Here is a 26,695-nt window from a genome sequence, read left to right as displayed (position 1 = left end):
TGAAAGCAAGTTGGAAAAATCCATGTGCTTGGTTGCTTTAAGTCCTTTAAATATAACTGAATCATAGGACCTTAGAGTCACGAGGTAATTTTAAAGGCACAGCACTCCTCACAAATAGCCGCCAAACTCTGCTTCCAATGACTGGAAATTCGTTCTCTTACAAGTTAGCATCCCCCTCTTAAGAAATTAAGCTTACTTAAAGAAATAAAACTGGGCTTTTCATATTATAAAAATGTTTATAAAAAAAATTTAAGGCAGAAAAAAAAAGCTGTCTGTATAGAATGGATAACCAGAAAAGTTAGTTTTCTCTTTTCTTCCTTTGCATTCTCTGGCCCAGAAGTAAACATAATTTATGTTTGTTTGTTTATTTCACCTGACTTATTTCTGTCTAGAAAATTTCTATGTTCAATTGTGTATATTTCTGTATCATTTCAATTTTGCACAAATGGAACTAGACTGCACATACCAGTTTACAGCTAGTTTTTCCCCCTTAATATCTTGAATACTTTCCATACTAGTACTGTAAATCTATCTCACTTTTCCTTTCTAATGTTGCATACTACCTCATTACACAGACCCACATAGATATATGATCATCAATTCTATTTTTGAATGGTCTTAGTTCTTAGAAAATGTTACTTCCTATTGACTCAATACCTGGTTCCCTGCAACTTACCACATCCCCACATTATCCCACCTTCTATTTCCTTTTCAATCTGATAATGTTTAAAATATTTGGAGATCATTGTAATGTCTTACCTAACTTTCATGTCCTTGAATCTGTTACCGCAACAAGATGAGCATGAAGAAATATAATATTAATGAACATGAGAGTCAATACAACCAAAAAATATTGCAAATCATAGAGGGAAAATAATAATATTTTGGAAAATACACATGGCATTCCATTTTCATTTAGTTCTGCCAACAGCTGCTTGCTGTGCCAGACCTTAGCAATAAGGAAAAGGAGTCACTTTTCAGACAGTGATCATTAAAAGATATTGAAAGGCTGAATCTATTCAGAGGAAACAGGTGAAAACACCATATATTCAACAGGTGTTTAAAAGGGAAGCTAAAACCTACAAAGCAAGAAAAACTCAGCTCTTCCAGTATCGATGCATGCTCAGTCACTCTGACGTCTCCAACTCTTAGAGAATCTCAAATTATTGCTATATATTCCTTGAAGCTGGGGACATTGATTCCTTTGGTTTGAGAAGTGACCCAGGGGGAAAAAATGCAGTCTGTTAAACTCCAGATTTCAGGAGTATTTTCCCCAAGAGGAGCAAATCCCTCTATCCCAAGTCTCCTGAGACCATATTTTTCAAAATCCCTCCAGGGTACTAAGAAGGTAAGGATGGGAGGGCCCTAGAGCTTATCTCAAGGGCTTTGTTAGGAACTTGGGTAGTTAATGAGAGAGATGCTCTCATTTGCTTGCTAACTGTTGGGGATTTGAAAGTTTCACAGACTAAAACTGCATTGATTTTAGTCCAGTAACCATAGGGTTACTGGATAAACTTACAAAGAGAAGACCCTAGATTTTAGCTTTTCAGTATTAGAGAGCAGCCAACTTCCTGAAACTTATTCAGGTAAAATCAGGGCAGGCAGTGTTACAGGAGCTGGGGCTTCTCTTGTCCAGTTTCAGCTTGCAGTCAATTTCTTAACATCTCACTGACATACATCGCAGCCTAACTCTCCCATTTAAAGAGATCCATCTCCTCTGTTTGGAGAGAAGATACTTTCATACCCATTCCTCATGCCCTTTGGTTCATTCTTGGCTTATTCTGGAAAGAGAATGAAACAGCAATAGCTTTCCACTTCAGCAAGTTGAGTTTCTGGGTCAGCACGACCTCTTCATTGAGAAGGTCTCTGTACTCTTTCCTGATCTTCCCTCTAACTCAGATGGTAAAAAATCTGCCTGCAATGCAGGAGACCTGGGTTTGATCCCTGGGTCGGGAAGATCCTCTGGAAAAGGGAATGGCAAGCTGCTCCAGTATCCTTGCTTGGAGAATCCCATGGACAGAGGAGCCTGGCAGGCTATAGTCCATGGGGGGGGGCTATAGTCCATGGGGCCACAAAGAGTCAGACACAGCTGAGCAACTAACACTACTACTACTATTCTTGTTATCTTCTCAAGTCCCTGGTGAGCTGGGGTGGAATCTTTGCAGCAAATTGTGTTCGCATCAGTTGAGATACTGAACTCATCTGTGCCCTTGGGAGCTGTTTGAGAAGCCACTTTAGTAAAGAAAGCTGAGTGCTGAAGAACTGATGCTTTCAAACTGTGGTGCTGGAGAAGACTCTTGAGAGACAAGCAGAGAGATCAAGTCAGTCAACCCTAAAGGAAATCAACCCTGAATATTCATTGGAAGGACTGATGCTGAAGCTGAAGCTTCAATACTTTGGCCACCTGATGGAAGTGCTGACTCACTGGAAAAGACCCTGATGCTGGGAAGATTGAAGGCAGGAGGAGAAGGGGACGACAGATTGTTGGATGGTATCATTGACTCAATGGACATGAGTTTGAGCAAACTCTGGGTGACAGCGAAAGACAGAGAAGCCTGATGTGCTGCAGTCCATCGGGTCGAAAAGAGTCGGACATGACTGAGCGGCTGAACAATAACAATGTGAAAGAGAATGGCCGTAAGGATCTTCAACTCTAAGAATTTTCTTTCCAAAATAATTCTATTTTCCCTCTGATTAAAATAGCAATATATATGTATGGTCATCATATATAAGCACAAGAAAGGAAAAATAAGATAATGCAAGTTAGTTATGGTCTCCAACTTAGAAATACCAACACTGAATTTTTTTCAGATATTTAATTAATTACTTTATTTTTTCGGCCATGCTACCTCTAGTTGTGGGGAGTGGGGGCTCCTCTTCATTGTGATGTGCAGGCTGCTCATTGTGGTGGCTTCTCTTGCTGTGGAGTCTGGGCTCTAGGGCGCTCAGGCTTCAGCCGTTGCTGCACAAGGACTTAGTAAGTCTTGGAATCTCTAGAGCACAGGCTCAATAGCTGTGGCACATGGGCTCAGCTCCTCCTCAGCATGTGGGGTCTTCCCAGACCCTTGGGTTTGACAAGGGTCAAACCCTTGTCCCCTGCATTGCAAGATGGATTCTTAACCACTGGGCCACCAGGGAAGTCCCAGCACTTTACACATTTTGATGACTCGTTTTCTGATTATTTTTCTATGCATTTTTATGTTTGTATCTGTTTATACACATACACTTATGTTTATGTCAAAAGTGGGATGATTATTATTTTTGTATTATTTTGGACTTCCCTGGTGGCGCAGGTGGTAAAGAACCTGCCTGCAATGCAAGGAGCCCAGGTTCTATCCCTGGGTTGGGAAGATCCTCTGGAGAAGGGAACGGCAACCCACTCCAGTATTCTTGCCTGGAGACTCCCCACAAGACAGAGGCTCCTGGAGAGTTATAGTTCCTGGGGTCTCAGAGAATCAAACATGACTGAGTGACTAACACACTCAGTGTGTTAGTTATATTTCCCATATAAATAACAATTTTTTATCTACAGTATTATTCTTAAACAGCTATCTTGCCTTTATCACTGAAGTACTCTTCAAGACTTAAATGAGCATCATGTATTACATGTGGTTGGTAAGTCTTTAAGGTCTTTTTTAGTCTAGACCAGGGTTCTAACCAGAAGCACTGTTGACATTTTAAGCCTCATAGCTCTTTCTTGTGTGGGGGGGAGAGGTGGGGCATGAGGAGGGTGGCCATGGTTGTGTGAGGTTATGAAGTGTTTAGTAGCTTCCCTGGCCTCTACCTGCTACATGCTAGTATCATCACTGCTTCTACCGCCACTACAGTAGAGAAAATAAAAAAATGTTTCTAAATAGTGTCAAATATCCCCTGGGGGTAAAATCATCCTCTTTTGAATATCTTTGATCTAGAGCATTCTGACATTCTCCTCCCCCTCCACCCAATTTTTTTCCATTTCATTGACAGGTGTAAAAACCAGGTCAAAATTTCACTTTTGGATATCAATTTACTTATTGTATCATTTAATTTGTTCTTCTGTCTCCTGTGTTTTCTGCAGATTGGAAGTCAGTTCTAAAGGTTTAATTAGAGGTAAGTTCAATTTATTAAATATATGTACTATAAAATGTATCATACTGCATTAAACCATATATAAGTTATACATAGCTGTGCTAGACTATATAACATATATTAAAATCTTGCACCACATCAAGTAGGATTATCAAATTTAACACATACATATACAAATGCATGCTTGTGTATTCAACACTTTGCGACCTTATGGACTGTAGTCCACCAGTCTCTTCTTTCCTTGGTATTTTCCAGTAAGACATATACAAGACACCTAGTTAAATGGTAATTTTAAATAAACAACAAGTAACTTTTGTAGGATAAGAATATCCCAAATATATCATGGATCATATTTATATTAAAAATTATTATTTATCTGAAAATAAAATTTTACTCAGCATCCCATATTGTATCTGGCAACTCTCATCAGGATGCACATACTGTTTGATTATACTACTCTCAGCAATGCTAAATTGATCAGCGTTTCAGGGAGCAACAGCCTGATGCTCTGTGCAAATTGATCCCATCAATTTTTTATCATTTCATCTTTAATGACTTTTGACTAAATCAATTTTTTATTAGTGGATGAAAACAATGCTTTTCTAATCAAGTCATTTCTTCTACATTTATTCCATATACTTTTTTTTTTTGTATAGAAGTTTATTTCATCAATTAGGCCAAGAGTACAAGATAGAACAGAGTATAATCGAAATTCAAACTGGGTCGTCTATTTCTGAGCCTAGTATGCATTCCATTACATCCAGTGAAAAAAGACCATTCACTTTTGATTTGTTGATGATATATGACTACAAATAGTCATAATCCAGGAAGCCTATGTCTCATAATTAGTGGAGATGTAAGATGGCAGAGATATAGCATGGGGTAGGAGTGGTTCTTGCAAACTGAAACAAATTCAGAAAAAAATTCTCTAAGCGAATGGAAAAAAAAAACAACTCTAGAAATAAGGGGTAAATGATGGCATTTGGAGGAAGAGAGAGTGACGTACAATTTAAAGAATCTGGCATTTTTTCATTTTCCTTTCATTCTGGCCACACAATCTGAGCAACACATTTCAAAATAATCCATATGGTCAAGTACACATCCATGGATGTACTATAGACAGCCAAATTGCTTGTGGTCTCTGAAAGGTCTGGGCTCCTCTTTGGCTCAGGCAGTAAAGAACCTTCCTGCAATGCAAGAGGCCCAGGTTCGATCCCTGGGTCGGGAAGATCCCCTGGAGAAGGGTTGGCCACCCACTCCAGTATTCTTGCCTGGAGAATTCCATGCACAGAGGAGCCTGGTGGGCTACAGTCCATGGGGTTGCAAAGAGTCAGACATGACTGACTGACAAACAATTTCACTTTTTCTGAAAGGTCTAAAGTTTTGTTCACAAACAGACTTTAAAGATAGCTCAAAGGAAGACTCCCTTTCTTCAGCTTCATGACATGTAACATGATCAGAATTAGGTAGCACAAAAAATTTTCTTCTTTTTCATTTATTGTCTTTATTATATTGCATTTCCAGTAAATTAAATTTATAGTTAAATATCTTGTGAATAGAATATAGAAAGAAGATTTGTAGACCGTACCAGGCACATATGTCATATATCTCAATAGGGCTGGCAGGACATCAGTTATAAAATAAAATATTCTATGATACTAATTACCATAGGAATTCATTTAAGAGTATGTCAAAGAGATGCAAAGATTAGTGATTCCATGAAAGATAAACAACTGAAGATAAAAGAGTTGTCTAGAATGTCTTTAGTACTCTTCCAGAGATATTTTTTAAAAGCAATTATCTCTAAGAAAGAAGAGGATAATTTATCAGGTTGCAACATCATTATAGAAAAAATTAATGAGTTAATTGCTCATTTATATCTCTAATAAATATTTATTGAAAATCTAAACATGCTCTGTATCTTGCTAAGCACAGGGTAAAGAGCAATCAATCAAACACATATATAGTATGTGATGCGGAACAAGACAATGCAATTCTTATACAGTTTGATACATACTTTGATAAGGTAAGAACAGAGTATTACAGGAACAATAAGTAACCTTCTGATGTGCATTTTAATATACTAAATTACTTATATTCACCAGGAAGCAAAAGCCACTTGGAGATGACTGATCTGAATTAATAACCATCAAAAATGAGTGAACTGGCATTTTGAATTATCTTGTGAGTGTGAATAATGTCTCAGAGATTGGTCAGCTTTAGTGAGTTGACCACTGAGATTTGGGGCTTGCTTGGCTGAGACAGACCCTGGAAGATGGGGGCTACACCAAGGTTTTTCTAATTACTAAATGCTGCTTTTGATTCTTCTCTTACTTGATAACTCGGATGCATTCAACACTGCTAATCACTCCCCGCCTTGATATTTTCTTCAGCATTGATTCTGTGATGCCATTACTATCTCTTGGTGTTTCTGAACTTAAGCAGAGAAGCTTACCATTTAGCATATAGGTGATTGATTTAGCATATAGGCTTCCCAGGTGGCTCAGACAGTAAAGAATATACCTGTAATGCAGGAGACCTGGGTTCGATTCCTGGGTTGGGGAGATCTCTTGGAGCAGGGAATAGCAACACACTCCAGTTTTCTTGCCTGGAGAATCCCCATGGACAGAGGAGCCTGGCGGGCTACAGTCCATGGGGTCACACAGAGTTAGCCACAACTGAGTGACTAAGAACAGTATGCATTTGTCCATCTGATTACAGAGGGGCCAGTGAGTGCCTTTTAATCCAGTGAGTCAGTGGACTTGGGGTTGTTAAGGGAGATTCTACTGCACTCTTTTCATTTCAGTATGTGATTAACCTAAATATCTAAATTAACCACCTACTCAGTCGCATCGCTCTGATTTAATTCTCTGCCTGGCATGTTTTTGTTCATTTCTTCATTCATTTCATTACTCTCTTTCTCCCATATTGAGTTCTTAGTCTTTAAGAGCACTCAGTCTCTCATCCTTTTCTCAGTCCTAAACCTTCAGCCAAAACAAACAAACGAACAAACAGAGCCCCATAATTTAGCTCTGTGTCTGCCAGTGATGAATGGCTTAGATATAAAACTTGCACAAACCATGCTTTTGATGTTCAGATTTCTCAATCCTTAAGATAAAGAAATTTAAATCATCTATAAAGTGTTTTCCTATTTTAACACTCTGATATTTTTCTCTACTCTGGGACTTAGGATAAAAACTGATGTGTGCTTGTATGCTCAGTCATTTCTGACTTTTTGCAACCCTATAGACTGTAGCCTGCCAGGCTCCTCTGTCCTTGGAATTTTTCAAGTAATAATACTGGAGTAGGTTGTCGTTTCCTCCTCTAAGGGATCTTCCCAACCCAGGGATCAAACTCATATCTCCTGCATTGGCAGCCAGATTCTTTTAGCACTGCACCACTTGGGAAGCCCCATTGAGAGGAAATTGAAAATATCATTTATCTCTTCCTCAAGTCACTTCTCACCAATGTCCCGTGGTTATCATCAATCCCAACATCCGTTCTGCTTTAAACTCCTTTCTTTCTTTGATTTCCACTTTCAAAACTACCACCACCTCCTGTGGCTTTTTCTTTTCACCTCTGCCAGCTTTGAGACAGGATCATAGAAGGCAAGGTTACTGTCCTGAACTATCAAGCTAGCAGACCAGGCAGGAGAATGCAGGACTCATGAACCAGGCAGCGGGAACCACTGCTCTTTGGGAACCGCCACAGGGCCACACCGTTCCAGTGACTTTTCTTCTTGAACTCCTACAATCCTAATTGCCAAAAAGGCTCAGATATAGAAGTGGAGGAGACCTTAGAGCTCGTGCAGTCCAACCTTTCCATTTCATAGACGCAACTTTTTTGAATGAATTCTCAACTTGTGAGGTATAATCATAAAATTAATGTTTTTCAAAACCTCCTGCTGCAGCCCCACATCTGTTGGGCAGCAGCCTCCCATGATGACATCTTATACCAATTTCATAAACTTCTAATCCCTTTGTGTTATTAAATTATATCATTGGAGTTATTAACACAATCCAGTTATTTCCAAAATTTATATTTTCTTTGAAATTCTCTCCAGTCTCCATCAGCCCCTACCCTCCCACCTTCCCCCAAGCATAGAATAGGCTTATGGTTCCAGTGGCTTGCTATGTACTAGTAAGTGAACGGTGGTGACCACACAGTCCTCTTTCCTCCCAACATCATCACCTTCCTTCCTGAAAGGTGAGACGAGAGAATGGAGGTGGGAGGGGGGATCGGGAATGGGAACACATGTAAATCCATGGCTGATTCATGTAAATGTATGGCAAAAACCACTACAATATTGTAAAGTAATTAGCCTCCAACTAATAAAAATAAATGGGAAGAAAATAAATAAATAAATAAAAATAAAAAATCTGATACTTAAAAAAAGAGAGAGAGAATGAAGAATGAAAAGCAATTATCCACATTGTATTAGCTATCAGCTCCATGTTTTGTTGTTGCAGTTATTCCTGAAATGAACACCACCCTATAAATGGAGGTGCGGATGCAGTAATGTCCCCTTTGCATTAGTTATCACTATTTTTTTTTAGCATTGTTGATTGTTCTTTTTCATTTGTCAGTTATTCAAAAGTAAATGTTCTCACAGGAGAACCTCTAGGCTTTCCAGAAGGACCTGTGTTCATTGGTCTGCACAGTTCCAATTATCCATCTAGCAAGGTTCAACCTGCTTCAGCTTTCAATACAGGCAGCCCACTCCACAGCCTCTTGCTACTGGAGTCCCCATCAGCCTCTTGTTATCAGAGGAAGACAGGTAAGATAGCATGTCTCTACTGCCTTCTGTTTTTCTCACCTAACCCCTGGGTCCTTTGCTTAGCCTTGCCACACAGAATGTTGACAATATTGAGTAACTCCTAGCACAGCCCATCTTCTTCTTGGACTTTTCCTGTAAGCTCTAGTCTTCGAGAATAATGCTTCATAAGCCTTAAGGCAAAAGATGACCATGAGTTCTCAATTTATTGGAGATAGAAGGAATGATTCAATAATCCCAGATGTGGTGGGAAAGGTGTTTGAGCACTGTATTGAATGCCTTCCTTCCCCATTTTAAAGAACCTAGCTCTTCAAATCTCTAAGCTTCAAATCCTGGCTCTGTCATTCAATAGTTGTATGATCTCTCTACTTCACAGAAATCAGGGTGCTAAGGGTATCTACTTCATAGGGTTCCTGTGAGTCTTAATTGGATTAAATCACTCTGATATAGAGTAAGTTCTCAGTAAATGTTAATAGTTATTAATACTGCTACTACATGTTTATTATTTTTATTGAAACACATTATAACTTTTCCTTTTTTTGTTTCTGCCTGTGGAAATCAAGATTTTGACAAAGTCAAATGTGGTTTTGTTACTGAACCCAGATCTGGCTTCTTGTTGCTTGATAGCCAGTTCTCGAGAGACAGGGGTTAGTAGGAAAGGAAAGGTAGCTTTATTTCAGATGCTGGCAACTGGGAGAGAAGGTGGACTTGTGTCTGAGGGTCAACTTCCAACTGCTGCTCAGGAGGCAGAGTTTGAAAGGGGTGTTTCAGGGTTGTATGGGAGGAGGGTGGGAGCAGAATGGCACAGTCAGTTCTGACTGTCATCTTGATATCAGTGACGTGGTAGTCTGATCGGCATCCTCTTTGGTTGTTTTGAGTACTGTTAAACTCTAGTTTCAGCACTTGTTCCCACTTCTCGGGGACAGTTCTCAGAATTGTGTGAAGTGGAGTGGCTTATGTCACAGCTTTGGTCTGGTCATCATGTAGTCACCTCTCATCACGCAGTCACCTTCTTCCACCTGGTGAGGGGGCTTCAGTGTCTAAAACACAGCTCACAAGATACGGCTCAGAACATTATCTATGACTCTTGAGGAGGAACTACAGGCCTTTGGCTCTGCTTGGTGACTAAACGATTGTTTTGTCTTGTGTAAAGATTTAGAATGTGTGGTATAGCTGAGTTCTGGGGGAAGGTTGTGCTTACAGTTAGCGGGACCTACATTTTTTGCATCTTTGACACTGCACAGTATTCAGTAGATTGCTATGCATGCAACAGCTGCAGAACAAGTCAAGAAATACAGTTTCTGTGATACAATAGATGCTTCTGAAATGCAAATATTCCACATACTATTGGTAAACCAAGGGATAATGTCAGTATAATGTGGGAGTTAGTTCATACAAGATTTTTCTGAATATGTTAATTTTTTTTATTATTATCAAGGAATAGTAGCTGAACATAGATTTTATTAGCACACTGAGACACAGCAAGGAACAGAATGCCATACACAAAAATCATCCACTTAAAGGTTTTCTTCTTGGCTTAGCTTTACCACATGTCTGTCTTGAGAATGTTCTTACATAGCTTTCTCTGACTTGTATGCATTTTCTCCCTGTGCATTTTCTCTTCCATCAACCTACCTTTATCTTTGAAGAAGATCAAACCCTATGTCTATTGTTGATTTTATTCATTTAATTAGAAATTTAGCATATCCTTTTAACCATTTAATTAGTTTAGTAGAAATGCTAATGTTTTTATTAAGTGCTCTGGTTATAGGATTTGAATGATATACCACAATATTTTTCTCCCAAGAGACTTGTTATTTTTAGTGTGTGTTTTTGCAGAATGCAAGGGCTTTTAAAAATAAATGCATATGACATTATAGCAGAAACACCTGTGTTGTGTTTGAGACCTTTTAATTGAATTGAAAGAGTGAAAGCATTTCTCCCTTTTTGTAGATTCAAGGACTTAACACTTGCAACTGTTTAACTTTGTCTTCCCTCATTACCTGCCCTGCTTCCTATCAGCTAACAAATATGATCTAGCTTCTCCTATAAAATCCAAAAAGCAAAGATATCACTTTGCTAACAAAGGTCCATCTAGTCAAGGTTATGGTCTTTCCAGTAGTCATGTAGGGTTGTGGTAGCTGGACTATAAAGAAGGCAGAGGTCAAAGAATTGATGCTTTTGAACTGTGATGCTGGAGAAGACTCTTGAAAGTCCCTTGGACAGCAAGGTGATCAAACCAGTCAATCTTAAAGAATTCAATGTTGAATACACACTGGAAGAACTGATGCTGAAGCTGAAGCTCCAATACTTTGGCTGATTCATTGGAAAAGACCCTTCTGCTGGGAAAGATTGAAGGCAGGAGGAGAAGAGGACAACAGAGGATGATATGGTTGGATGGCATCACCTATTCAATGGACATGAACTTCAGCAAACTCTGGGAAATGGTGAGGGACAGGGAAGGCTGGCGTGATACAGTCCATGGGGTTGCAAAGAGTCAGACATGACTGAACAAAAACAATATAAAAACCAAACCCTCTCTTGACCCCACATCCTCCTATGTCACCATTCCACAGAAAAACTCAGAAAGTGTCCTACACATGCTTTCTCTATGTTCTCACTTATTTACTTTTCAACGTCCTTCAACCTTGCTTCTGCACATACTCATCCACTGAAACTGCTGTTGTTAAGATCCCCAAATTTTCCATATTGCTAAATCCAAAGAACAATTTTCTCCTCTTATTTCACCTCTCAACAAGACTCTATAATCAATCATTTCCCCTAGAACTATATTCTTCAGTGTAAGAGACAGATTGAATTCCCTGAGATGTATCCCAATTTCCTGGCTGTTTCTTCTAGACTCTTTTCTGGCTCTTCCCATTCCATCCCTCTTCTAAATATGGGGATTCTTTATGCTCTGTCCTGGGATCTTCTCTGTTTTATAGCTACTCTTCCTCTCTCTTTAGCTGACCTCATCTTAGTCCAGTGGCTTTATAAATTTGCCAATGATTTTCAAATTTATGTCTCTAGTCCTCACATTGCTTCTCAGCATAAACACTTCGATATCACAAAGACCCTTCAACCTACAATATCCCCAAACCAGAAGACTTGATTTTCCTTCCTAAATCTGGTACTTTCTCAGATTTTACCATATAATAAATGATATCAACATTTACTCAATGATTAGAGCTGAAAACTCAGGAATCATATTTTATACTTTCTGCACTTTCCAACCAATCAGCAGGGTGCTGGAAGAGATCATATGTTTCTGTATCGTTTGCAAAAGTAATATATTTTAGCTGCATTTGGATAAGACCACTGTCTTTTCCCCATCAGATTTCCTTCTGTCGTACTTTCTTTTTTATTGGCAGCATGAGGGTAGCTGCAGAAAGCTTTTGGGATACAGACAAGACCACCTTGAGTTGAAGATTTGTTTAGTTCTGGCTCAGTATAATAGATACACATGGTTCACAGCCACTTCCAGGTATGAGAAAGTACCTCAAACCAGCTTGGAATAGAAATGGCTTTCAGGAAAACTCTAGCAAGAACCAGCTCTCCTGACCTCAGGACACAAAAGTGGAGGGGCAAAGATCACAATGCAGCTTGAATGCATCCTCCAGTATTTGGCATTGGAAATTTGTGGGCAGTGAAGGAAGACAAGGTTGAAATATCTGGAGTCAGAAGTTAATCTTGTCAAAATATTTTTCTAAGCATCAGATGTGTGTAAAATTGTAGGCAGAGGATTTGGTTCATTCTTCCATCTAGTGAAAATGGGAGTTCTCTCTTATCAGGAATCTACCCAATAATGTAGAATACAAAATCATAAGCACACTGTGATGATTTTGTCTCTTTTTTTTGATGGGGATAAAGCAGTATAGAATTGATCATAGTTCTGTGTTTGTAAAGCTCAAACCTGCAGCAGTACAAAGGGTGGAACTGCTCATGTGAATGGTGTGAAAGAAAAAGGAAAACGGAGTCACCATTGATAAGACAGTTTTCTCAGATGAAGTCAGGAAGGCACTGAGGAAGTGGGACTTATGCTTGTCTCAGTCTGAATGGAATCTATCATTTTGCACTATAATCCTCTCAAGATACTTACTGAACCCCTGCTCTAAAACAACATGTGATTCCGTAAGCACAAATATTGCCTGACTTGCTTCAGAGTCAATCACAATTCTTGCTAGACAATTTAGCACCCTTGTAGCTTGTATCTTTACAAGCCCCTGACTCTTTCTCTTCCCTGGAACACACCTTAGGTTTTACCCAAATCTCTGTCTCCATCACGATTCTTGCTGCTAAGTCGCTTCTGTCGTGTCCGACTCTGTGCAACCCCATGGACGGCAGCCCACCAGGCTCCCCCGTCCCTGGGATCCTCCAGGCAAGAACACTGGAGTGGGCTGCCATTTCCTTCTCCAATGCATGAATGTGAAAAGTGAAAGTGAAGTCACTCAGTCGTGTCCGACTCTTCGCGACCCCATGGATGGCAGCCTACCAGGCTCCTCCATCTATGGGATTTTCCAGGCAAGAATAATGGACCCCAAATAAAGTTCTTTTCCTGTGTGAACTTAATATTAATTATTGCTTGGCAACCACATCTTCCATGCACCCCAACTATCAATAATAGAAAATAAATGCAGATCAGTGATGCTAAAGAATGAATTATATTTCTAGTTTATCTTACAGAGAAGCAAAATCTGCCCCCCCAAAATATGTCTCTTTGGCAGATTAAGTATTTTAAGCTGGTTATTTTCTAATAGAAAACAGGGGAAAAACTCTGAAAACCAAGTAGAAGTTAATCTGTTGTAGGAAACATTTATAAGGGAAATCTCCATCTGTAAGTCTGTCTCCCTTGCTGAAACAGGAAGAAGAGGATGACCAATCTCTAGAGATTCTTAATAACAGAGAAGGCACAGACTTTAATCTGCATAACAACCTTACCCTTTTTTACTTTTCCAGGTAACCTTCCACAATTGACTCCCTCCACCCTCCACAACCTTTTTTGTCTTTAGCTGAGGGTGGTGTTTTAGGTGAGGGCTTCTGTCCTTTTCATGACTTACTCAGTTCTCCTGGATTCCTCCCATGTCTACACAACATTAAACTTTTGTTTGATTTTCTCCTATTAATCTCTCTCATGTCAATTTATTTCTTAGACCAGCCTGAAGAACCAAGGAGGGTAGAGGAAAATTTCTTCCTTCCTAACTAACATTCTGTAAAATGTGATATTGTGATATCACTGTCCAATGAAGAGGAGAACAGTGTATGTTGTAAAGATATGTAGGAAATGTATTTCTAGATTTTGTAATATTCATGTCCTTTTCCAGCTTTTATACTTTGCAATTTGTTGAGTTTATTTTCTCATTTTAGATAAATAGTCATTCTAATATCTAATACTGTATTCATAATTTTCTAATCACCTTTTTAAGGAGGATGCTCCAAATTGTGGAAGTTTCAGGTACCTGAAGAAGGAATTCATAGGGCCTGGACTCCATCTCAGGCCTGTCTGTGCTGATCGTGCTAGGCCGCCTCTCCAATGGACTCTGAACTCTGTGCTTAGCATCTGTGGGAATGACAATGGAAGGATAAGACCCCCTCTGGGCAGGGGAATCTTGAAGATCACATCCAGGTTACTCATTGCCTAAGAAAAAACAGACACTAATCACCCCTGCCTCTGGACAGTATCTATCAGAATGTAACCACAGGCTTATTGATTATTAACTGTTTGAACACATAACACGTGAATGATGGGATTATTGTGATTGTATTTACCCTTCCTTTGTAAGCCTCAAGGGATTTGGGCTGGTGGGTTTGGACACGTACACATGGGGTATAAAAGATTTTCACAAATGCTGGTTGGGGTCCTTGGCTAAGAGTAGACTCTGCATTCCTATATAACAATCTGATATGGCCTTTGGGTTCTGCAGTAACCAAGGTGGAGGACAGAATGATGATGCTGACCCTCTTGACTTCAATCAGCTAAAGCTTGTGCTCAGCCTTGACCCCAATTGTATGCTGATTCTCTTCTGCTCAAACCCCTTCATGAATATATTATGTACCCTTAGCTTAAAACTTCTCCAGTTTTACTCTTCGGGGAGATACTGCTTTGGGAAAGATCTCCCTATTTACTGCTAGTAATAATAAATCGTCCCTCCTCCCAAACTTTGACTTGGTTATGACATCCACCAAGAGGCAAAGTCAGTTTACAAGTGACACAAGAATAATCTTCCATCAGAGGACACAATAGTTTCTTTCCTATAAAATCCAGTAGGTATGAAAAAATGTAAAAATGCTTTGCATCATTTGTCAAATAGATTCAAGGTTCGAATAATTATAAAATACCTGGCTGGACATTGTAAAACAGTGTAAAGGCAGAACAATTCTTTATATCATGCAAGGTTGCCCTGGATATTACAGGACATTGGGTTGCCTGCTAAATGCTAAAAATGTATCCTGCACACTCAGTGAGACAAGCAACAAGCTACTCCTCCCAGCTTCCAAAAGTTACTTAAAATGCAAATATCCTTGGCTGGAATAAGACCTCTTGTCCTTATCTGCTAACAACCTAAAAGGGATTCCTTTTTTAAAAAAAAGAGTTGTTACCATTTTTAACTGTGTAATTCTGTAAGGAAGGGTAAAATAAACCTAGCCTACACTACATATGGCTTGAGGGCTGACTCTGCAAAACTGGACTTTGTGTAGAACCACACCTGGGAATGATCTCAGGACTTCCCACAGAGCAACTTCTCCTCTACCCCCTTACCTGTGAGTGGAGGAAGGGGCTCCTTGAGGCACAATCACTCCAATGTCATCCGGGCTGCACTGCCTTCTGGACCAGTAGCCTTTCCTGTTCATTTTCCTATGGACAGCAAGAGTTTCTCTCTGCTGCTCCAAAGTCCAAGGATCCTAACAAAACGATTGTAATAGCAGTAATAAAATCATGCACAACATTTACTGTCTGCCAGCCTCTCTTATAAAGCTTTTACTATATTAACTCATCTAATACCCTCAATAACAAGTACTGCCACTATCCCCATTTAGCCAGAGAAGCTGCTGAGTCACAGAGAGATTTAGTAACTTGTGGAGAGCCAGGTAACCAATAAGTGATCTGAGCTGAGAATCAAACTCCAGAGCCTGCTCAGAGCCTAAATACCTAATCAGTCTTACACGTAATCTCTTTAAAATATTCCTGGATAGTAATTTTTTTTCTTTTAATTTTTAAATTTAATATAATAGTCCAGCATTCAGTTTTCTTTCTTTTTTTTTTTTAACACTACCATTCTTCCTAGGAATTTTCCTCAGCAGGCTTGTAACTCTGTTCTGTCTATTCTGAAGGAAAGATTAGATCACTTAATGATTGTATCTGTTAGAGGCAGAAAGGCAAGTCAGAGGCCCTCTAGGTCTCTTGGCTGGAACATAGTGTTTATAAGGCAGAGGTCACATTTGCTTGAGTGCACTCTATGGTTCAAACTGTTCCCTATCTACAAGGTGCCACAGAGATGCCTCATCTGGACACCTTACAATGAGTAGATCTTAATAGTTCATGCATGACTCATTGAGTTACATTTCACCACTGCTACAAAGTGAAGAACAGATAAAGGTTTTGGGGACTTCCCTGGTGTTCCAGTGGCTAAGACTCTGCTTCCACTGCAGTGAGCCTGGGTTCAATCCCTCACTGGAAAACTAAGATCTTGCATGCTGTGCAGTAAGGCCAAAAAACAGCAACAACAGCAGCAACAAAAAACCCCCCAAAATACCCAAACCACTAAGGTTTCTGAAAACCAATAATGGGTCAAAATTTGGATTGGAGATGTTGTTAATGAGTGTTGAACATATGAGTATCTGGATTCAATGCTTATTATAAGAAGTGAGATTAAGACAAAAATCTATGGGTCCCAGTGAGTACATGTTTCTGATATCTACAGGCAGAATGCAAGAAATCAATAGCACACTCCACCTAGGTAGTGGATAATAAAATTTGGAGATTTTTTTTTTATAATAAGATAAAGGATGTGTGGGACTTGACTGGTGAATCAACTAGTTATGCTAGGGTAGAGCAGAACTATGATTTAATCTTGTGTTTATTTGTCCCTTCTGAATTCTCATTTTGTTCCTTTGGGTACCTGTGGTTTTAGAGTATGAGAATTAGGATATGCTTTATTCTTCCTGATGTTGATATTTTTGGTTTTGTTGTTGTTGTTGTGCGGGTTGAGGATGGGTGGCTTGGTTTGTTTTTAAGTTTTAATGGACTGCTTTAGTTGAATTGGTTAAATCATTGCTATTACTGCTACCAAAACACTACCTTCATTTCACTGCTGGACACTGAAGCTTTGCTTTAGGATGGTGGAGGAAATGAAAATAGTGTGTCAATGACAAACCTTATTGTTTCCATATTAAGAACTAGTATATCTTGAATTCCAGTCCACCTCCCATTCAAGCAGGGAATAACTGAAGACTTGGGGGGAGGCTTTAAAATAGACTTTTTGAGTCACAGTAAAGTGACTGTCTCTAAAGGATAATTTTATTGTAGAATCACTGTCCTAGGGTAAAAGAATATCTGGTAACTCTCCTGGACAAACTCTCAACAAAGTGGTGAAACAGATTCCGTCTTTGTTTCTTCTAGGATCTTGGTATTTTCAAATATGTGCTACCCTCTGACAGCGCCTCAAAAATTGCATCTTCCCCATTTCTTTCTCCTCCTCTTCCCCAAACAATTTTTCCCATTCTATTCATTCCTATAATACTCTCTTCTTCATCACTATGGGGAGGAGTGATATTACTTACATAAATTATATTGGCATAACATGATGGTTATCAAGTAAAACATCCTATGTATTTGCTGATTACCTTAGTCCTGTTGAAATGGATGTTCCTCCTGAGTATTGAATAATGGTAATAAATGGCATCCAGTCCCATCACTTCTTGGCAAATAGATGGGGAAACAATGGAAACAGTGACAGATGTTATTTTCTTGGTCTCCAAAATCACCGTGGATGATGACTATAGCTATGAAATAAAAAGACTCTTGCTCTTTGGAAGAAAAGTTACAACAAACCTAAACAGTGTATTAAAAAGCAGAGATATCACTTTGCTGACAAAGGTCCATATAGTCAAAGCTATGATTTTTCCAGTAGCCATGTATGGATATGAGAGTTGGACCATAAACAAGGTTGAGCACTGATGAAATAATGATTTCGAATTGTGGTGCTGGAGAAGACTCTCGAGAGTCCCTTGGACTGCAATAAGGTCAAACCAATCAATCTGAAAGGAAATCAACCCTGAATATTCATTGGAAGGACTGATACTGAAGCTCCAATACTTTGGGAAACTAGTGGGAAGAGCTGACTCATTGGAAAAGACCCTGATGCTGGGCAAAATTGGGAGCAGGAGGAGAAGTGGGCAATAGAGGATGAGATGGTTGGATGACCTCACCAACTCAATGGACATGAGTTTGACTGAACTCCTGGAGATAGTGAAGGACAGAGAAGCCTGGCATGCTGTAGTCCATGGCATCACAAAGAGTCAGACCTGACTTAGCAACTGAACAACAACAACAATAAAGGAGAGGAAAGATAGATTTATGGAGCATCTTTTACATACCAGATGCTCTTCAATGCATTTTACACATTATTATCTTCTTAAATCTCTTAATAAAGACATGATCTGGTTATCATTATTGTCTCTATTTTATAGGTAAATCCTAATCCCATAAATACCAGGAGTATTTGTATTCAGATCTTTAAATACTTACACTTTCCAAAATAACTCTCTGCTTTCTTTAAAGATCTGTCACTAAGATATTGCACAACCTGGGACCAGTCACAATCTTTCTTATCTGAAACTTCCTGTTTAGGAGTCTGTAGACCCATATTCTCTAATTTCAGAGAAGTTGAAAGCTTTGGTTAGATCTTTATGTACAGCGACTTTATGTTTAATTCATCAGTCTTAATTCAACAGTTGGTGGGGTTTCCCTGGTGTTTCAGTGGTAAAGAGTACTCCTGCCAATGCAGGAGACACAGGCTTGATTTCTGGTCTGCGAGGAACCCACGTGCTGAGGAGCAACTAAGCCTGTGGGCCACAACTGCTAAGCTTGTGCTCTAGAGCCCGCAAACTGCAACTTCTGAGCCCACAGGCAGCAACTACTGAAGCCTTCATGCCCTATAGGCCATGCTCCACAAGAGCAGCTACCGCAGTGAGAAGCCCATGCGCTGCAACTGCAGAGTAGCCCCTGCTTGCCACAAGTGGAGAAAACACACGCAGCAACAAAAACACAGCACAGCCAACCATACACACATAAATAAATAGAATAATCATATTTAAAAAAAAACAGCATGGAAAAGCTGCCATGATAGAATGGGGCCTTGCTGACTTCATATTGCCTCTGCTATTTCAGAGTTTTGGCAAGGGCCAAATAATAATACCACACATGAAAAAAACTATGGAGGGCAAGTCACTGTAGATATTTATGGAGATATTATCTCCAGTATCATTATCAATAACAAATCCGGGAAGAAGGTGACTAATTCTGACCCAGAGTTAAAAAGAGAAGAATTAATTAGTCATTGAGGTCTTGGAGGGAAGAAAACAGATATGGATTTAAAGGAGAAAGGGTGATCAGGCTGGAGGATTAGAAACATAAAATTGGACAAAAGCTGGAGTAATAAAATAAATTATATTACTGAGATCCCTGTAAGTTATGATTTAACATCTACCTTCCTGTGTTGTAGACCTCATCAGGACCCATGGAGAGAAGGAGTCTCCAAAAATATCTCCAATTTGGCTGGTTGGACAGTGGGTCATCAGGGAAGCACATTAAAGTTTGTGGATTTGTGCACTAATGGATCAGCAGGAAATTAGGCAACAAGAGGGTTGGTAACTCTGGAGAAACACAACAGAATTTTAGCTAGAATTATGGCCATACTTGTAGACATGCATAAACAGTAGATCATCATGATTGTGAGTTTTACTCTAGGATCTGATTTTTCAAATATTTGAGTCCCAAATTAGCCATTTACTAGGGAGTACTCTAAGATAAATGACTTTACCTCTTGAACCTCTAATTTTCCTCTCTATAAAATGTAGATAATGGTAGTACATCTTCATAGAATTATTTTGAGAAATGAATGAAATATAAGGTATATCTAGCATAGTGCCTGACCTATGTTAGGTGAATAATTAACTGTTATTTTTATTCTATTTTTCTCTCCTCTGCACCCCACTTTTCGAAGTTGCAAACAAGATAACTATATGCTGATAGTTTAAGGAAGTTTTGTTCCTGTGTGCCTAGCCTCTGCCTCTCTCCCACTAGATTCCAGGTGTGTACACGGAGGTGGAATGGAGGGTATGGGGGTAAATATAAAATTGCCCTGGAGACCTCCCCTGGTCCAGTGGTTAAGACTGTGCATCCACTTCCACTGCAAGGGGCATGGTTTCAATCCCTGATTGGGGAACTAAGATCCTGAATGCTGTGCAGTGCAATCAAAAAAAGAAGAAAAAAATCAATAAATGATTTTAAAACTACTTATATAAAATTGCCCTTTTAGGCACCACTCTGAATGTTATCTCCAGAGAAGGAAGCAAACCTAGGTGCAGCTGATGCGTTAACCAGAGATGACACAGAGAACATTTCCTTCTCCTTTTTACTTTCAAGCTTATTCTAAGGCCCTGGATCTCTGCAGCTCAGTTGGAGGCCACGGAGAAAATGCCTACTATTCCCATGGGAGTCCCTGCCCTGCTGTGGATAGCTCTGCTGCTTTTCTGTAAGTAGAGTTACCAGCTCCCCTGAAGGGGCCAGAACAGATTGGGAGAGTGGCTGGCGAGGGAAAGTTGACAATTTTATTGCTGACTTTTTCTAGGTTATGAGCAAACTGTGGGTCATTTCCCAGGGATTCTGTAGGGAGGACGAGCTGGATAGCAGAAGAAGGGGGATTGAGCACCATCTAAGGAGGAAGCCGGACTAAAGTCTGGTCCTTGCTATCAAGCTGGCTTTTCCTAGAGAGTAAAGGAGGGACAGCAGATGAAGAAGCGAAGCTCCTTCTCTCCCTGGAACAGAGTCATGAAAAGATGGTTGGCCCTTAAGACTCCATGGATGTAGACCTCAGCATCATAACCAAATCCCAGTCTTCAGGTATCCAGAAGGCTGGGGACAGACACTAACTTATTGTCTCTGGATTTTGCAGCTCCAGATGGCATGTCAGCAGGTGAGTCTTCTGTCCTTGTTCCCTCAGCATTTCAATGTGCCTGGGAACTGCCCGCCCTTCATCCTTTCCCTTCATCCCATCACCTATTTTTTAATGATTATTAATCTGCTCTTCCCTGTCTATTGCACTTCCACCTGCCTCGTCTTCCATCTTTCCCCCATTCAACAGGTTCCCACACAGCACTTCATTCTCGCAAGTCACCCTTTCCTCTTTTATGCAAGCAATCCTGTCTGCTGAGCATCTGTCTCAGCCTCTGCTCCAGACACTATGATATACACTCATTCAATTCTTACATCATCATCACCGTTATTATTATTTCCATTTTATAACTGAGGATACTGAAACTCAGATTAAGTCATTTGTTGGAGGTTACATGGCTAACAAGGCACTGGACTCTAATGTAAGTCCCTTAAATCCAAGTCTAGTTCTCTTTTGACCATATCACCTCTTCCTCATCACTGCCTGGCCACTTCCAAAGTCTTTGTTCAAATTTGTGCCACATCTCTCTGTATTGAAAGCCTTTTAAGACTGATCCTCTTGGTGATTATCAGTACCTTCCAGAATTGACATATGATTTTCATTCCTTATTCGCTCACAATTAAATAGTCATAAAAATTTAGAGCTGGGAGAGGCCATGCATTTCGTTTAATCCACTACCTTAATTCATCCATTATTCACTCATTCATCAACTCAATAAATATTTAATGAATATTCACTATGTAGTAGTCATTGTGCTGAACTATGTATGAACATCACAGACATAATCTCTGCCTGAGAAGAGACTTCAATTCTCATTTACAGATACTGAAATTGGAATCAAGGAAATTAAAGGGATTACCCTCTTTTGTTTTTTAATATCCTACACTTCTGTCCTGTTTTTTCCTAGGTTGGGAGCTAGGGTCCCTAGGTGGACCACAAGATTCTTTCCTCCTTCCTTTAGTCCTAGGACTCAGGATAGTTTCTTATCAACAACAGTTTAAGGGTAGACTGACCGTTGATTGACTATTATTATGTCTGTACTCTGGAGGCCAAACAGATTTCAATGATATTTTCCCTCCTTCCATATCTCTTTCCACAATCCGTTCTTCTCAAAGTCATCTGGAAATCTAAGGTGTTCTTGAATCCACCGTGGAGAGAAATATTTAGAGGAGACACTGTGAGTCTTACATGTGGTACGAACAGTTCCTCTGAAGATGAGTCCCCTGTGTGGATCCACAATGGAACCCGTCTGGCAGAGTCAAACCCAAGATTGGACATTGTGAATGCAGACAGGCAGAACAGTGGGGAATACCAATGCCGAATCAAAGGATATGCCGTTAGTGAGCCTGTGTACCTAAATGTCACCAGTGGTAAGTTCCAAGGTTACAGAAATATCAATTCTCTCATGTGTGGAATGGCCCGTCTGAAAATGGGGAGAAAGCAAGTTACTCCAAGGCTTAGAGAAGCAAGGGTGAACTCAAGGTCTCTCTCCACATACGGGTCCATCTGTCTTCTGCCTCTGCTCCATCTGCCCTGCTGCCTGCTCTCAATATTCCAGCAATCTCCCAGTGCTACTCCCCTAGTCTGTTTCATTTCTATCTTCTCTGCCTAGGTACAGATGCACGTTACGTGGTCAAATGGCATATTGGATATGTAAACATTACAAAGAGTTCTTTGATTTAAAGATTTAGTTTGCCATGTCCATGTGTCATGACCTGAATATTAAGTTGTACTCTGTTTGTTTGTTTATTTAATTTTTAATTGAAGGATAATTGCTTTACAGAATGTTGTTGTTCTCTGTCAAACCTCAACATGAATCAGCCATAGATATACATATGTCCCCTCCCTTTTGAACCTCCCTCTCATCTCCCTCCCCACCCCACCCTTCTAGTTTGATGTACAGCCTCTGTTTGAATTTCCTGAGACATAGCGCAAAATTCCCATTGGCTATCTATTTTACATATGCTAAAGTAGTAAGCTGTACTCTTTATTTTGAAAGATATCTCTTTACATTCCTCACGTACTCCACTTTTACTTAAGAACAAATCTTATGTTTGCTTCATCACTCTCCCACTGTCACAACTAGTGTGATGTGCTCAGGCATGTGTGGGTTACTTGGTAAATGTTCAGTGAACAAAGTAATGATTTCATTTGAATAGCCAGGTCATTTATATTTTGGTTTATATTTTTAAATATAAATATTTTTAAAATATAAGCATATTTTGTATTTTTCTCTTGAGTGAAAAGAGATGTTTCAACATCTGTGTACAAATTCTACGTAGAAACTAAAGTAGTGTAAAAAAGCTTCTTTATTTTTTTGGAGTAGATTCTAGAAAAGTCCTCAAGGATTTCTCCTCAAGAAAATATGCTTATGCAACCTAGACACATTTCCATTCTAAATTTTGAGTTCTTAAAATGACATTAGCCATACCACCTGACTCTTATGTTTTACTGACTCATTATTGACAAACATTCATTGAGAATCTACTGATTCCTAGGTATTATTAGGCACTGGAGATATGATGAAAGGAACAGACATGCTCCTGACCTCTGAAGTATAGATCCCAATGAGGAAAAGGACATCCAATCAATAATTACATAAATAATTAATTCAAATTGTGATGCATGTTCTGAGGAAGTTGGAGGCTTACTGTGATTAATAGAACTGGGAAGTACCTGTAAGTTTAGAGAGGACAACTTTACTAGGCTAGTACTCTCCAGGCAGAGTAGGTTTATTTCCCCTTTAGTGACCAAATGCAACAATAGAGCTGAAAGGGATAATGGGTTTCAGACCTCCTATGGCTGGGCTCATCAAAAGTGTCAGCGATGTTGTGGCCCCAGAATTACCTTTCAGGAGGACAGAGTATTTATCAACAGAGGAGACAGGCTGTAAGCATTATTTTGTATTTCTTTTTTATTGACCTTATGAGCCAAGAAATGGGTTAATGATAAAGGTTTCTGATACACACTCTCTGCATGACCTTTTTTATTTATCTTATTTTTATTTTATTTTTTCTGTCATTGTTAAATAAATAACTTAATACATATTCTTCAGACTGGTTGCTCCTTCAGGCCTCTGCTGAGGTGATGTTAGAGGGTGAGTCCCTCTTCCTCAGGTGCCACAGTTGGAGGAATCTGAATGTCTTCAAGGTGATCTACTACAAGGATAACACATCTCTCAAGTACTGGTATGAGAACCACAACATCTCCATCACCAACGTCACAGAAGAAGACAGTGGCATCTATTACTGCGAGGGTAGAGTTCAGAAGCTCCCCCGCACCTCTAATAAACTCAGGATTACAGTAAAAAAAGGTAAGTTGGTGAAGGAAAGGGAACGAGTCCATAGCAGGGGAAAGGAGAAAGAACATGTGAGCCTAATGTGACTGAAGCTATAGAATGGAGGCAACTGTGATTCCTTAAAAGTCTACTAGATTTGCAATGAGGAAACCAGGGGTAGAGTATATCCCTTAGTCTCTGTCTCAGATCCCTTACTTGTTCAATGGCAACAGTAATACCTGCTCACATTATGGATCTTTTTACAGATGTCAAATGCAATAGTTGTGAAATGGATTTTTAAACTGTTGAATACTAATCAAGCAAAGTCATCTGTTGCTGCTGGGGAGAAGCTTACATTTATCAAATAGAAAAAGAGTTTCAAAGTTGAAGGAACAAGCTCTTTATAGCTTGAAAAGTCTATTCTAGCCTATGAGGGATGGGAAAGGAAACCAAGTCAACAGGCTGTGTGCCTGTGAATTAGGAGATGAGAAAGAGGGCTTGATACGGAAAGAGTAGTCAGGCAGGCTGCCTCTGTAGTCAATGAAAGGCTGCCATTTCCAAATTTCATATAAAAGAAGGAGCCTTTAAAATATTTGCTTTGCAATGAGGAAATCAGACATTTGCTTGGTACACTTTGCTCATGCCAAAATCTTAAAAAACATGAGACCAGAAGCCACAATTAATTTCTAATGGTAGTTCTCTGTTAACTAATTTGAGACCTGTTGTTTGATTTTCACTGTGTTTCCAGTATCCTTATCTATAAAATAAAGGGCTTGGACTAAACTTCATTAAAATTGCTTGGAGAACTAAAAAAAATAGTGATGTCTGTATATCATCCCTTGAGATTCTAACTTAATTAGCTTGGAATGAGGCCTGGACATCAATATTTTAAAAACTCTTCCAGGTAATGGTAATAGGCAGCCAGTGTTGAGAGTTACCAGTCTAGGTGATCTGTGAATAATTTCTGGCTATAATATTCTGGGTTCTATAATTCTAGAAAAATCACAAAAAATTATTACTTTGTAAATAGAATAGCAGAATGAAAAAACAGTGAACTTGAAAGGCAATTTACTTATTGCCTTGCTTGCCTTGCCCGGTCGCTCCATTGTGTATGACTCTTAGCAACCCCATGAACTTAGCCGGTCAGGCTCCATGGGATTTTCCAGGCAAGAATACTGGAGTGGATTGCCATTTCCTCCTCCAGGGGATTGTCCCAACCCAGGGATCAAACCTGTGTCTCCTCCATCTCCTGCATTGGCAGGTGGGTTCTTTCCACTGAGCCACCTGGGAAGCCAATTTATTAACATCTATGATCTAGCCCAATATCTTAATTTCACCCAACAGACATGCAACAAATGATGACTGCTTGAGAAATAAGGCACTGGTGACACCCTGCCCTTACTCTGTCTGCTTCCCACCTCCATGTCCTATGTGGACATTGGTCTTGTGAGGCTCCAAGGAAGGGGTCATCTTTCCTATGACCTTTCCCCTTAGGCATATTGACCAACAAGCCGTTAGAAAGGGACTGTGGGGGAAATACTCAGGACTCCCTAGGGCTTCAGGGAACACAGACTGAGGAACCTACACCTATGAGTGTTTTGTCTCTGCTCCTGGATGTCATTTCATTCTAGAAGATGAAGGACCATTGGATCCTTCTTTTAGGGAAGATGAAGACGTTAACCTCACTTTTCAATTCCTAATGTGAGTTATGTTTCTTATTGCATCTAGAGTACATATACACTCAAAGCAAATATTTCTGGCTACAATTTCTTATCCCATTGTTGGTGGTGATTCTGTTTGCTGTGGACACAGCGTTGCTTATCTCAACCCAGAAGCAGTTCACGTTACTCTTGAAGATGAAGAGAACCAGGAAACGCAACAGATTTACGGACCCACAGCCTAAGCCAGATCCCCCAGGGAACTGATGTCACTCAAGAGACCTCTACAATAGCAATTTCTTTTTGGCTTTAGTCAATGCTTCTCAGTTGTCAAAGACAACTCACAAGGTACATAGAAAATGCTCACGGCTTTGTAGAACTGCTTCATTAAACTGGTCAAGTGGCATGTAATAGTAAGTGTTAAATAAGCATCATTTATGTAAGTAAAGAAATGAATAGATTCATTTATTAGCATCTGTAAAAGAGATATACAACTTGAATAAAAGTATGAAACCATGTAATGTGACACTTTTAAGTATTTGAGGCTTGCTAGTTTTGAGGCAAGAACCATGAAGTCCTAGATTAGAAATGTTCTCTTTTGTAATGTTCTCTCCTTTGTAAGTCTGACCTACGAATGAGAATACAAGGAACAGTGCACTGATGAAGCAGATCATTTTCATGCTCTGTCTTCACTTACTATCACATGAACTTCTAGTTCTTGGCAGAATCTGGGGCAGGCTTGAGC

General features: G+C 39.6%; 1 protein-coding gene across 1 annotated transcript; it reads left to right on the top strand.

Moving 5' to 3' along the window:
- The first annotated feature begins 20,490 nt into the window (after positions 1 to 20,490).
- Positions 20,491 to 26,459, top strand: FCER1A (Fc epsilon receptor Ia). The gene is made up of 5 exons (XM_065925634.1): positions 20,491 to 20,595; positions 21,016 to 21,036; positions 22,131 to 22,385; positions 24,071 to 24,328; positions 26,021 to 26,459. The coding sequence occupies exons 1-5, from the start codon at positions 20,538 to 20,540 to the stop codon at positions 26,215 to 26,217; spliced, it is 789 nt and encodes a 262-aa protein (XP_065781706.1). The 5' UTR covers positions 20,491 to 20,537; the 3' UTR covers positions 26,218 to 26,459.
- The last annotated feature ends 236 nt before the right edge of the window (positions 26,460 to 26,695 follow it).

This window comes from Muntiacus reevesi, chromosome 1 (genome assembly GCF_963930625.1).
Source record: "Muntiacus reevesi chromosome 1, mMunRee1.1, whole genome shotgun sequence".
Classification (NCBI taxonomy): domain Eukaryota; kingdom Metazoa; phylum Chordata; class Mammalia; order Artiodactyla; family Cervidae; genus Muntiacus; species Muntiacus reevesi.
This window is presented reverse-complemented; position numbering and strand designations above follow the sequence as displayed.

Excerpts from the sequence above, each read along its gene's own strand:
- FCER1A (XM_065925634.1), top strand. The coding sequence starts at position 20,538 with ATGCCTACTATTCCCATGGGAGTCCCTGCCCTGCTGTGGATAGCTCTG. Across the intron at positions 20,596-21,015 it reads GATAGCTCTGCTGCTTTTCT|CTCCAGATGGCATGTCAGCA; the intron begins GTAAGTAGAGTT and ends TGGATTTTGCAG. Across the intron at positions 21,037-22,130 it reads TCCAGATGGCATGTCAGCAG|TCATCTGGAAATCTAAGGTG; the intron begins GTGAGTCTTCTG and ends TTCTTCTCAAAG.